At 44.0% G+C, this 12,115-nt stretch overlaps 1 protein-coding gene across 2 annotated transcripts; it reads right to left on the bottom strand.

Moving 5' to 3' along the window:
• Positions 1 to 6,132: 6,132 nt before the first annotated feature.
• Positions 6,133 to 11,627, bottom strand: fblim1 (filamin binding LIM protein 1). Of its 2 annotated transcripts, none has more exons than XM_024412640.2 (8): positions 11,532 to 11,627; positions 10,023 to 10,417; positions 9,669 to 9,826; positions 8,588 to 8,687; positions 8,166 to 8,335; positions 7,890 to 8,068; positions 7,596 to 7,716; positions 6,133 to 7,357 (listed from the first exon to the last, which is right to left on the bottom strand). In XM_024412640.2, exons 2-8 carry the CDS (start codon positions 10,411 to 10,413, stop codon positions 7,244 to 7,246), a joined length of 1,233 nt encoding a protein of 410 aa, XP_024268408.1. In that variant the 5' UTR covers positions 10,414 to 10,417; positions 11,532 to 11,627; the 3' UTR covers positions 6,133 to 7,243. The 2 variants fall into 2 exon arrangements, with proteins under 2 accessions (XP_024268408.1, XP_024268407.1); XM_024412639.2 differs by lacking the exon at positions 11,532 to 11,627 and adding an exon at positions 11,103 to 11,259.
• Positions 11,628 to 12,115: the final 488 nt, after the last annotated feature.

Below are 12,115 nucleotides of genomic sequence, written 5' to 3'. Positions count from 1 at the left end.
GCCAAGATAAAGCAAAGCAGTTCGACAGATACAACGACACAGAGTTACACATGGAGTAAAACAAACATACAGTCAATAATACAGTATAAACAAGTCTATATACAATGTGAGCGAATGAGGTGAGAAGGGAGGTAAAGGCAAAAAAGGCCATGGTGGCAAAGTAAATACAATATAGCAAGTAAAACACTGGAATGGTAGTTTTGCAATGGAAGAATGTGCAAAGTAGAAATAAAAATAATGGGGTGCAAAGGAGCAAAATAAATAAATAAATAAACATTAAATACAGTTGGGAAAGAGGTAGTTGTTTGGGCTAAATTATAGGTGGGCTATGCACAGGTGCAGTAATCTGTGAGCTGCTCTGACAGTTGGTGCTTAAAGCTAGTGAGGGAGATAAGTGTTTCCAGTTTCAGAGATTTTTGTAGTTCGTTCCAGTCATTGGCAGCAGAGAACTGGAAGGAGAGCGGCCAAAGAAAGAATTGGTTTTGGGGGTGACTAGAGAGATATACCTGCTGGAGCGTGTGCTACAGGTGGGAGATGCTATGGTGACCAGCGAGCTGAGATAAGGGGGACTTTACCTAGCAGGGTCTTGTAGATGACATGGAGCCAGTGGGTTTGGCGACGAGTATGAAGCGAGGGCCAGCCAATGAGAGCGTACAGGTCGCAATGGTGGGTAGTATATGGGGCTTTGGTGACAAAACGGATTGCACTGTGATAGACTGCATCCAATTTGTTGAGTAGGGTATTGGAGGCTATTTTGTAAATGACATCGCCAAAGTCGAGGATTGGTAGGATGGTCAGTTTTACAAGGGTATGTTTGGCAGCATGTGGCCCCATCCCCTCGGATGGGGCTACAGTGTCTCCTGACCCCTCCTGTCTCAGCCTCCAGTATTTATGCTGCAGTAGTTTATGTGTCGGGGGGCTGGGGTCAGTTTGTTATATCTGGAGTACTTCTCCTGTCCTATTCGGTGTCCTGTGTGAATCTAAGTGTGCGTTCTCTAATTCTCTCCTTCTCTCTTTCTTTCTCTCTCTCGGAGGACCTGAGCCCTAGGACCTGAGCTCCAGGACTACCTGACATGATGACTCCTTGCTGTCCCCAGTCCACCTGGCCATGCTGCTGTTCCAGTTTCAACTGACCTGAGCCCTAGGACCATGCCCCAGGACTACCTGACATGATGACTCCTTGCTGTCCCCAGTCCACCTGGCCATGCTGCTGCTCCAGTTTCAACTTCCACCTGACTGTGCTGCTGCTCCAGTTCAACTGTTCTGCCTTATTATTATTCGACCATGCTGGTCATTTATGAACATTTGAACATCTTGGCCATGTTCTGTTATAATCTCCACCCGGCACAGCCAGAAGAGGACTGGCCACCCCACATAGCCTGGTTCCTCTCTAGGTTTCTTCCTAGGTTTTGGCCTTTCTAGGGAGTTTTTCCTAGCCACCGTGCTTCTACACCTGCATTGCTTGCTGTTTGGGGTTTTAGGCTGGGTTTCTGTACAGCACTTTGAGATATCAGCTGATGTACGAAGGGCTATATAAATCAATTTGATTTGATTTGATTTGAGCATGAGTGAAGGATGCTTTGTTGCGAAATGGGAAGCCAATTCTAGATTTAACTTTGGATTGGAGATGTTTGATGTGGATCTGGAAGGAGAGTTTACAGTCTAACCAGACACCTAGGTATTTGTAGATGTCCACGTATTCTAAATCAGAGCCGTCCAGAGTAGTGATGTTGGACAGGCGAGCAGGTGCAGGCAGAGATCGGTTGAAGAGCATGCATTTAGTTTTACTTGTATTTAAGAGCAATTGGAGGCCACGGAAGGAGAGTTGTATGGCATTGAAGCTTGCCTGGAGGGTTGTTAACACAGTGTCCAAAGAAGGGCCGGAAGTATACAGAATGGTGTCGTCTGCGTAGAGGTGGATCAGAGACTCACCAGCAGCAAGAGCGACCTCATTGATGTATACAGAGAAGAGAGTCGGTCCAAGAATTGAACCCTGTGGCACCCCCATAGAGACTGCCAGAGGTCCGGACAGCAGACCCTCCGATTTGACACACTGAACTCTATCAGAGAAGTAGTTGGTGAACCAGGCGAGGCAATCATTTGAGAAACCAAGGCTGTCGAGTCTGCCGATGAGGATGTGGTGATTGACAGAGTCGAAAGCCTTGGCCAGATCAATGAATACGGCTGCACAGTAATGTTTCTTATCGATGGCGGTTAAGATATCGTTTAGGACCTTGAGCGTGGCTGAGGTGCACCCATGACCAGCTCTGAAACCAGATTGCATAGCAGAGAAGGTATGGTGAGATTCGAAATGGTCGGTAATCTGTTTGTTGACTTGGCTTTCGAAGACCTTAGAAAGGCATGGTAGGATAGATATAGGTCTGTAGCAGTTTGGGTCAAGAGTGTCCCCCCTTTGAAGAGGGGATGACCGCAGCTGCTTTCCAATCTTTGGGAATCTCAGACGACATGAAAGAGAGGTTGAACAGGCTAGTAATAGGGGTGGCAACAATTTCGGCAGATAATTTTAGAAAGAAAGGGTCCAGATTGTCTAGCCCGGCTGATTTGTAGGGGTCCAGATTTTGCAGCTCTTTCAGAACATCAGCTGAATGGATTTGGGAGAAGGATAAATGGGGAAGGCTTGGGCGAGTTGCTGTTGGGGGTGCAGTGCTGTTGACCGGGGTAGGAGTAGCCAGGTGGAAAGCATGGCCAGCCATAGAAAAATGCTTATTGAAATTCTCAATTATGGTGGATATATCAGTGGTGACAGTGTTTCCTATCTTCAGTGCAGTGGGCGGCTGGGAGGAGGTGTTCTTATTCTCCATGGACTTTACAGTGTCCCAGAACTTTTTTGAGTTAGTGTTGCAGGAAGCAAATTTCTGCTTGAAAAAGCTAGCCTTGGCTTTTCTAACTGCCTGTGTATAATGGTTTCTAGCTTCCCTGAACAGCTGCATATCACGGGGGCTGTTCGATGCTAATGCAGAACGCCATAGGATGTTTTTGTGTTGGTTAAGGGCAGTCAGGTCTGGGGGAGGAAGGAGTGATGAAGTCAATCTCTCCTCCACTTTGAGCCATGAGAGATTTACATGCATATTATTAATGTTAGTTCTCCTTGTACATTTAAGGGCCAGCCATGCTGCCCTGTTCTGAGCCAATTGTAATTTTCCAAGGTCCCTCAAATCAAATCAAATTTTATTGGCCACATACACATGGTTAGCAGATGTTAATTCGAGCAAGCGAAATGCTTGTGCTTCTAGTTCCGACAGTGCAGTAATATCTAACAAGTAAACTAATAATTCCCCAACAACTACCTAATACACACAAATCTAAAGGGATGGAAAAGAATATGTACATATAAATATATGGATGAGCGGCATAGGCAAGATGCAATAGATGGTAATGAGATGAGTCATGTAAGATATGCTAACATTATGAAAGTGGCATTGTTTAAAGTGACTAGTGATCCATTTATTACAGTGGTCAGTGATATGAGTCTCTATGTAGGCAGCAGCCTCTCTGAGTTAGTGATTGCTGTTTAGCAGTCTGATGGCCTTGAGATAGAAGCTGTTATTCAGTCTCTCGGTCCCAGCTTTAATGCACTGGTACTGACCTTGCCTTCTGGATGGTAGTGGGGGTGAACAGGCAGTGGCTCGGGTGGTTGATGTCCTTGATGATCTTTTTGGCCTTCCTGTGACATCGGTGCTGTAGGTGTCTTGGAGGGCAAGTAGTTTGCCCCCGGTGATGCGTTGTGCAGACCACACAACCCTCTGGAGAACCTTGCAGTTGAAAGCTGTGCAGTTCCCGTACCAGTTCCCGCATGCACTCGTGTGGGGCCCCAGTGTTGAGGGTCAGTGAAGTAGAGATGTTGTCTCCTACCTTCACCACCAGGGGTGGCCCGTCAGAAAGTACAGGACCCAATTGCACAGCCCTTGTTAGTGGGCTGCGACGGTGGCACTGTATTTTCCTCAAAGCGGGCAAAGAAGGTGTTTAGTTTGTCTGGAAGCACCTGACCACACGACTGAACAGTAGTCCAGGTATGACTAAACTAGGACCTGTAGGACCTGCCTTGTTGATAGTGTTGTTAAGAAGGCAAAGCAGCGCTTTATTATGGACAGAGTTAGTTTCTGTTGTATCAATATGTTTTGACCATGACGGTTTTACAACCCAGGGTTACTCCGAGCAGTTTAGTCATATCGTCTTGCTCAATTTCCACATGATTAATTACAAGGTTTAGTTGAGGTTTAGGGTTTAGTGAATGATTTGTCCCAAATACAATGCTTTTAGTTTCTGAAATATTTAGGACTAACATATTCTTTGCCACCCTTTCTGAAACTAACTGCAGCTCTTTGTTAAGTGTTTTGGTGATTTCACTCGCTGTGGTAGCTGACATGTAGTGTTGAGTCATGCGCATTCATAGACACACTGGCTTTAGCCAGTGGAACACACGTTTTTCCAGCAGCAAACTATGACGATAATGTTAAAAGCCACACTGAATTCTAACAAAACAGCTCCCAGAATATTTTTTCAGCCAATTATCAGTCATTTGTGTAAGTGCCGTGCTTGTTGAATGTCGTTCCCTATAGGCGTGCTGAAAGTCTGTTGTCAATTTGTTTACAGTAAAATAGCATTGTAACTGGTTGAACACAATTGTTTCCAAAAGTTTGGTAAGGGTTGGTAACAGGCTAATTGGTCAGCTATTTGAGACAGTAAAGGGGGCTTTACTATACTTGGGTAACGGAATGACTTTTGCTTTCCTCCAGGCCTGAAGGCACACACTTTCTAGTAGGCTTAGATTGAATATATGGCAAATAGGAGTGGCAATATTGTCCGCTATTTTTATCAGTAATTTTACATCCAAGTTGTCAGACCCCGGTGGCTTGTTATTGTTGATAGACAATCCTTTTTTCACCTCTTCCACACTCACTTTACAGAATTCAAAATAAAAACACTTGTCTTTTATAATTTTATCAGTTTTATTTGGATGTGTTGTGTCAGAGTTCGTTGCTGGCATGTCATGCCTAAATTTGTTAATCTTGCCAATGACAACATAATTAAAGTAATTGGGAATGTCAGTGGGTTTTGTGATGAATGAGCCATCTGATTCAATAAATGATTGAGCTGTTTGCATTTTTGACAAAAATTGTATTTAAAGAGCTCCAAAGCTTATCATTCTTTATATAATTTCTTTGTTTCATAGTATAATTTATTCTTCTTTTTATTCAGTTTAGTTACATGATTTCTCAATTTGCAGTGTGTTTGCCAATCGGTTGTGCAGCCAGACTTATTTGCCATTCCTTTTGCCTCTTCCCTCTAAACCATAACATTTTTCAATGCCTCATCAATCCACAGTGATTTAACAATTTGTCGTTATTTTTTTAACGGGTGCATACTTATTAGTAACTGGAATAAGCAATTTCATAAATGTGTCAATTGCAGTCTGGTTGTTCCTCATTACACACCACAGACAAACAAATACTATTTACACCATCAACATAGGAATCACTACAAAACTTATTGTATGACCTCTTATACACTTCGCCTTATCAAACACATCTATGCAGCCTCTGAGGTTTTAATGAATCGAGAAGCCATTCGGTTAGTGTGTTGCCTGAGGTGATCCGTGATTCTCCCAAAATGGGTTATTCCAAGGCAACCCTGTGCTGAGAAGGCAAATGATGATGGCACACTTTGCCTGCATGTAATATGTACGTGCATTGACAGGACACACGTAATTCTTCCTAAATCAAAGAGCCTATTTGTATCATGGCTTTGTTGAGTATTCTGTTCTAAAGGGTGTCGATTACGCAAGTCATTGACCACAGCATCTTGGTAGGCCAAACTCATTTGAAGGTTTTAATGGCACCTCGACTGTGCTACGAAATGGCATAACACCATGTCCACCCCCATCATGGTTTATTAGAACTGTACAGCCTCTGGTTTAATTCCTCTTGCATAGGTCATTTTCCTTGTATATATCCTATAACTAATATGTTTCTTTACTTAGTTAATGTTCACTGTGTTCCTTGAGTAAATGATGCATGCAAGCCATACATAGAACATGCCTGTCTCAAAAAAAGATTGACAACGTGGAGAGAGCAAGGGAAGCAACAGAAATACAAATAAAATGAAGCACAATACTATATAATATATTAGTTTATTTTCTCATATGAAAGGATATATTGAGAATGAACATACAGCACTGAGCACTACATAATATTCAAAGAATGCATACGACAAAATACTTGAAAATGTATGTTGAATAAATATCTTTGGTGCATTTACTAGTGTGGGTTAAAAAAAAAAGAGTGCAAAAGTATCAATTATGAAAGAAGTATAGGAGGCAATTGATAAACATGTCTTGCTACGTAAACAATAATTGCAAATAATTTCTAAATGCTGTGTGATGAAGAAAGTTTGTTACATTCGAAGTCCAACGACTTATTCCCATGATGCAGAACTAGGAAGGCTCGTCTTCTTTCCCAGTTTCATCGATATTTCTCCTTTACAATCCAATCAGGACCTACTCCGTTGACTTTCAGCCTGTCTCTCCATATGCTACATTGCACAGTTGGAGCGTCCCACCCTGGTTCCTGGGCCCGTATTCATAAAGGGTCTCAGAGTAGGAATGCTGATCTAGGATCAGGTCTGCCCTTTCCATTCAATCTTATTCATTACGATCTAAAAGGCAAAACTGATTCTAGACAGTGGCTGCTTTTCTGAGACGCTTTATGAATACGGGCAGAGTTTGGTAATTTCTAAATGTAATTCGTTTGGTTACAGTTATTAGTTAGTTACCTGTCCAAAATTGCAATCAGTAACATAACTTTTGGATTACCCAAACTCAGTAATGTAATCATATTACTTTTGGATTACTTTCCCCTTATGAGGCATTAAAGGAGACAAAAAGGATCCATCAAACATTTGATGTGTCATCATAGTGGTCTCTGACTTGTGTTCAGACTCGCTCAGGTGGAGCACACTTAAAATGTACACCTTTTTCCAACGCTGAATTAAATGTCATTGAGAAAACAAAAAGGTGTCATCATTTCGCAAACATTCTTCCTAAATTTAAAAGTAATCCAAGAGGGTATATTTTCAAAAGTATCTGTAATGTGATTACATTACATGTAATGGGATTACATTGCTGGTAACGTACCTGGTTAAAGGTTAAGTTTTTTTTGTAATCAGATACATGTAATCAGTTACTCCCAAACCCTGAATACGGGCCCTGGTTCTGAGTTCAGAATTAGAGCTGGGCAGACTGAACCATGGTCAGGTGACAAGACTTACACAGCACCCTCTCATCCAGTGGATGGCAGCCATGGTCGTTTGGCTCTGGGGAGAGCTGGGTACTGCAGACCTGAACACAGGGTGTATAAAAGGGAAAAGGTTGTGAGATGCAGATGCCATAGCCAAAGTTTCCTCTGGGAAAAATTAAGTTATTCTATTCTAACGTTATTCTATTCTTGCTGTACTGAACTGATTGTGAAGAAACCAATCCCCAGTAATTATTCAGCTGATTGAGATCGGCATGCAAATGTAGCGAACACATATCACACTAACATATAAAGAGCCTTTCTCTTGTTCGTGTCCTGTACCTCACAGCGATAGCAGTCCTCGTGGAAGGAGCGTCCCAGGCACTCCACGGTGAAGCTGTCCGTGCCATCCTCTCTTGGAATGATCAGCTGCTGGCAGGCACTACACTGGGGAGCGTATTTCCTTCAACAAACAAATCAGACAAGAGGACCTCATTTCATTATTATGTATTCATGATGAATTATTTTCAATTACAACATCAAGCCAGTTTAGTAGCTCTCATCCTCAGGTAATCAGGATACACGAGTGTGTCGGGAACAGAAGACGGAGATTTGTGTCGTGATGCGTTTGTTTACCTGTAGTAATCCTGGAGGCAATACACTTCCCCAACCTCTCCCTGAGCGAATCTCTGCTCTCCAATTGGTTGGCTGCACGTCGCACAGATAAAGCAAGGTGGGTGGTAAGCTCTTTCCAGTGCACGGATAACATGGTCTTTGATAACTTCCCCACATGCCCAGCAAAGTTCCAAACTGGCCTGCAGGAAAGAGAGTAGTTTATCATCATCATCTTCATCCTCATCTGAAGTCAATCTCTACAACATGTACTGTTCCTCCCCAGGAGGTTGTTTATACCTGGTAACAGTCCTCACAGAGTGGTATTCCTGCCTTATTGTAGTACAGTTTACCAGCCAGAGGGATATGGCACTGTCTGCACTGGAAGCAACTGGCGTGGTATGTCCTGTTCAGAGCCTCTATGGCAGTTTCACTCAGAGCCACAGGCTTACGGCAGAAGCCACACACCTCTACGAAGCACACATTCACATATCAAGCAGGGTAAAATTACACATTGAGTCTTGAGGGTGTGTAATGTCAAAATCTCTCACAATTGTGTGTGTGTGTGTGTGGGGGGGGGATTATTTGATATTTCAATTGTTATGTCGTGTCCTTGATTTGTTATGGGGTTAATTCGAGCCCTGATATCTTAACGGTGAATTGTGAAAAGTTACATACCCGGGTGACATTTCTATAAGGTCACAGACACAGTTTCACCTTACCCTTGCTCTCCACCATCTGTAGCTGCTCCTGGGATGGTTCCTTCTGTTCCCCCCCACTAGATGGTGTTCTTTGCTCTGGCGGTCTATTCACTGCAAAGTTCTGTGGGTAAAAAAAAGGGGGATTAAGTCAAAGATTCTTCACTTGCGTGACTAATCATTTTGTTTGGCACACAGACACGCTATTCTTCAGCCTTCCTCAACAGTGCCATTTTAAAGTAAAGTCAATACACTATTTTCTCTCTGTTTTCTCGGTCTCAAAATTAGAGTATTTTGTAGTTTTTTTTTGTCCAAACTTTCTGGATCGAGAGGGATTCAGTTCATGGTTACGGAGAAAGGTCACACACACACACACACAGACAGAGAGAGTGTTCTTAGCAAAAATACATAAACTCCCCAGTGCCCTAGAGAAAGGGGAACAACACTCCATGTACCCAATAGTCCTGCTCTCTCCATTCAGGCATCTTTATTGGTTTGTGCTGTTATTGTTTCGACTGAGAGTTGGAGAACAGAATAATGGGGTGACAGGGAGGGTAAAGTTTCCCTGAGAGGGATCAACAGTCCTGTTTCTGAATTTTAAAAAATGTGCGAAAGAAAATGTAGAAGTGCTTTAGAAGCAGGTGCTAATGTGTTTTTGTGCTGTGTCATCCACTGTATCCAAAAGACAGCTGTGTTTCCCCCCCACTAATCTGTACTACAGATGCATCCTTGTTGTCTCCTCAACGGATGTCATATACACGTTAGAGTCTCTGCACAACAGCGAATGGCACCTCTCAGTATCATGGCCTGCTATGTGTAGTGTGTGTGTGTAGTCATGTGAGCGTGTATTTTTTTGACTGTTCAGGTAGGTTTTTCATGCATGAGTTCATTTCAACAGAATGGTCAAGAGATGAGGTCTCGTGAGAAATATATGGGGAACTGTTATATAGTATTGTCAGAAGAAATCTAAACACGGAGGGCGTTGAACAGCAATAATATAGCCTGGCCACACATCGGTTTGTACAGCCTTACCAACTTCTACGGTCATCGTGCCAGGGCTAGCAAAAACATGGCATGGGAGGTAGAATACTAGGGTCAATCTTACCGGTTGTTCAGACACTGTTGGTCTGTCTGGATACACAGGTCGGAGGATGGGAGCAGTTGGCGTCTCCTGTACGGGTGGAGGAGGCAGGAGAGGTGCAAGATCCTCCCTCAGTTCAGCATCCACAGACACAGGAGGAAGGGGAGGTGGAGGAGGGAGCTCTGTGAGGAAAAGAGGTTCCAGTGTAGCAATAATAACACTGCATTCAGCATCACAACCCTGCCGGTCAACGTGCTATTTAAAAATGTACTTTGTTATCATTCATAACAATCCTGTCACGTGTAAATTGTAATATCTAGATTTCTTCACAACAAAATTACAGCTTTTGTAATGAATGTATTGGCTGCTCCTCATTACCCTCAGGACCCTTGTATGCTGCGGTATCTGTCTGCTGCGTGTCTTCCGGACCCAGGGTGAGGTTAGGGGTCACTGGGCTGGGTGGAGGTCTGGGTTTTGAGGGTCTGGCCAGGGAAGGTGTGGAGCTCTGGTCCCCATTCTGTGCACTGCCCTGGGACTCAGACGGAGTCCTCTCTTGCCTATGTATGGAACCATGCTGCGTGTCACCGACACTGGGCTTACGGGTGCTGCTGTCCTCTGGGCTAACCCGCATGGCTGCATGTGGCATGTCATTGGCGGTGGCGCTGTGTGTGCGCGTGTGTTGGTGCTGAGTGACGGTGGCTCTGTAAGGGGACGTCAGCGTGATGAAGACGGAGGAAACCATCCTCTTCTGCGGAGCAGCCGACGCCATGATGCTGAAACACAGAATGCAACGCACAACATAACGTCACACTGTAACTAGCACGTTTGAGGGACAAGCTAGGCATACCGTTGAGACTATTGAACACACTGAGGCCCGATGGTGCTAAATTCCAGTGGGAGGTGTCTTTTGAATGCCTAGTCATCTCTGCCGTTTCAACACTCACCCATACATGAACGTACAGAACGTATGGCTGATCTGTGTCAGGGCACAGAATGTTTAGCCCACCAAAGAAAGAAAGAACTTCGCATTGTCACCTCTTGAACTTCCGTTTCATCAAGGTGTGGTGGTGTACACGCTCTGTCAACTGTGCCAAAATAACTTTTTACACCAGCTGACATAACCTGTAACATTTAAACACCACATACCTGCTTCACTCCCTCACGCAGTATAGTACATGTACACAAACATTTCTAAAATATTCATACATACAGTGTGCTGAACTCATGCATGAAAAACCTACCTGAACAGTCAAAAATACACACTCACATGACTACACACACACACACACACACACACACACACTACACACACACACACTAGCACAAAGCCTCACATCCTCTCTGCGGCCTAACTACTTTGAAATGAGACTCCTAATAATGGCCTAAGTGTAACAGTGAAAAACTAAAACCTCATTCCTCTCCGTATCAAATCCGATCTTCTACTGTGCCGTTACGTACCTGAGTGAAAAATGTGGGCGTCAGCTCTGTATTCTGTCTTTCCCTCTCTGTGTCTCGGCACTCCCGGTCTGCTCCTCTATTGTTACTCCTAAACCGCCACTGAGAGGGCGAGCTCTGGCAGAAAGGACAGCTATCTAAAGAAAGCCACTCCTTTTCCTCCTGCACCTCCCTCCCTCTCTCTCTCCCCTCCTCCTTCCTTTCCCGCTGAATGACAACAACACTTTCCCAACCGTAAAAGGTGAACAGTTAATCACCAACAAAGTGCAGTAAAAAGCATGACACATTCAGACAAGCAGTCTGGCGCACAGGCACACTCACACACGTTGGTAATGCGCACAGCACGAACAGTATCACAGAGTACATGCTGGCCTCCCTCTTTTTTTCTCCCTCTTTATCTTTTGAAATCCAACAGGATGTGACTGTACCTGCCTTTTCCAGCTGCCCTCTTTCTGTAGCTCTCCTCTGCCCACTCTCTCCTTCTCCGCTTTCCTTCATTGTTCTGTCAGTTGTATTTTCCCTACCTCCCTCATTGAGTCTGCCTTCTCTCCCCCCCTCATTTTTCTCTTCCCATCCCCCGCTCAGTTCTATCACTCACTCTTGCTCTCTCATTTAGCCTCGAGTAACTATTGGTCTCAAATGCAGTGCTGTAAATCAACAAAAACGCATGACCTTTTCCCCAATACTGAATGCTGAGGGCTAAAGAAAGTACAAGTCTACTTCTCACTAAAGTTCGATTCAAACCCCTTCCTCAATCAGTGTCTGGACTAATAGCAGCAGTAAATGAACAAACACATTACAGTGCAACGAATCATCGCAAAAATGAAACGGTACAGAGGGAGAGAAAGAGAGAGATTGCAGGATGTCTGAGGGTTAGAAATCAGCTCTGTTATGGTATGAGCTCTCCTCTCCTGAGTCGGACTTTATCAGCTCTATCAGCAAATGTTTTGCCGTTGAGTGGAGCGTAACCTTGTGGAGCATGCACCCTCATTCCAGCCAGAGAGAAGCTTGTGCAA

The sequence above is a fragment of the Oncorhynchus tshawytscha genome, linkage group LG02 (assembly GCF_018296145.1).
Source record: "Oncorhynchus tshawytscha isolate Ot180627B linkage group LG02, Otsh_v2.0, whole genome shotgun sequence".
In the NCBI taxonomy this organism is placed as follows: Eukaryota; Metazoa; Chordata; class Actinopteri; order Salmoniformes; family Salmonidae; genus Oncorhynchus; species Oncorhynchus tshawytscha.
This window is presented reverse-complemented; position numbering and strand designations above follow the sequence as displayed.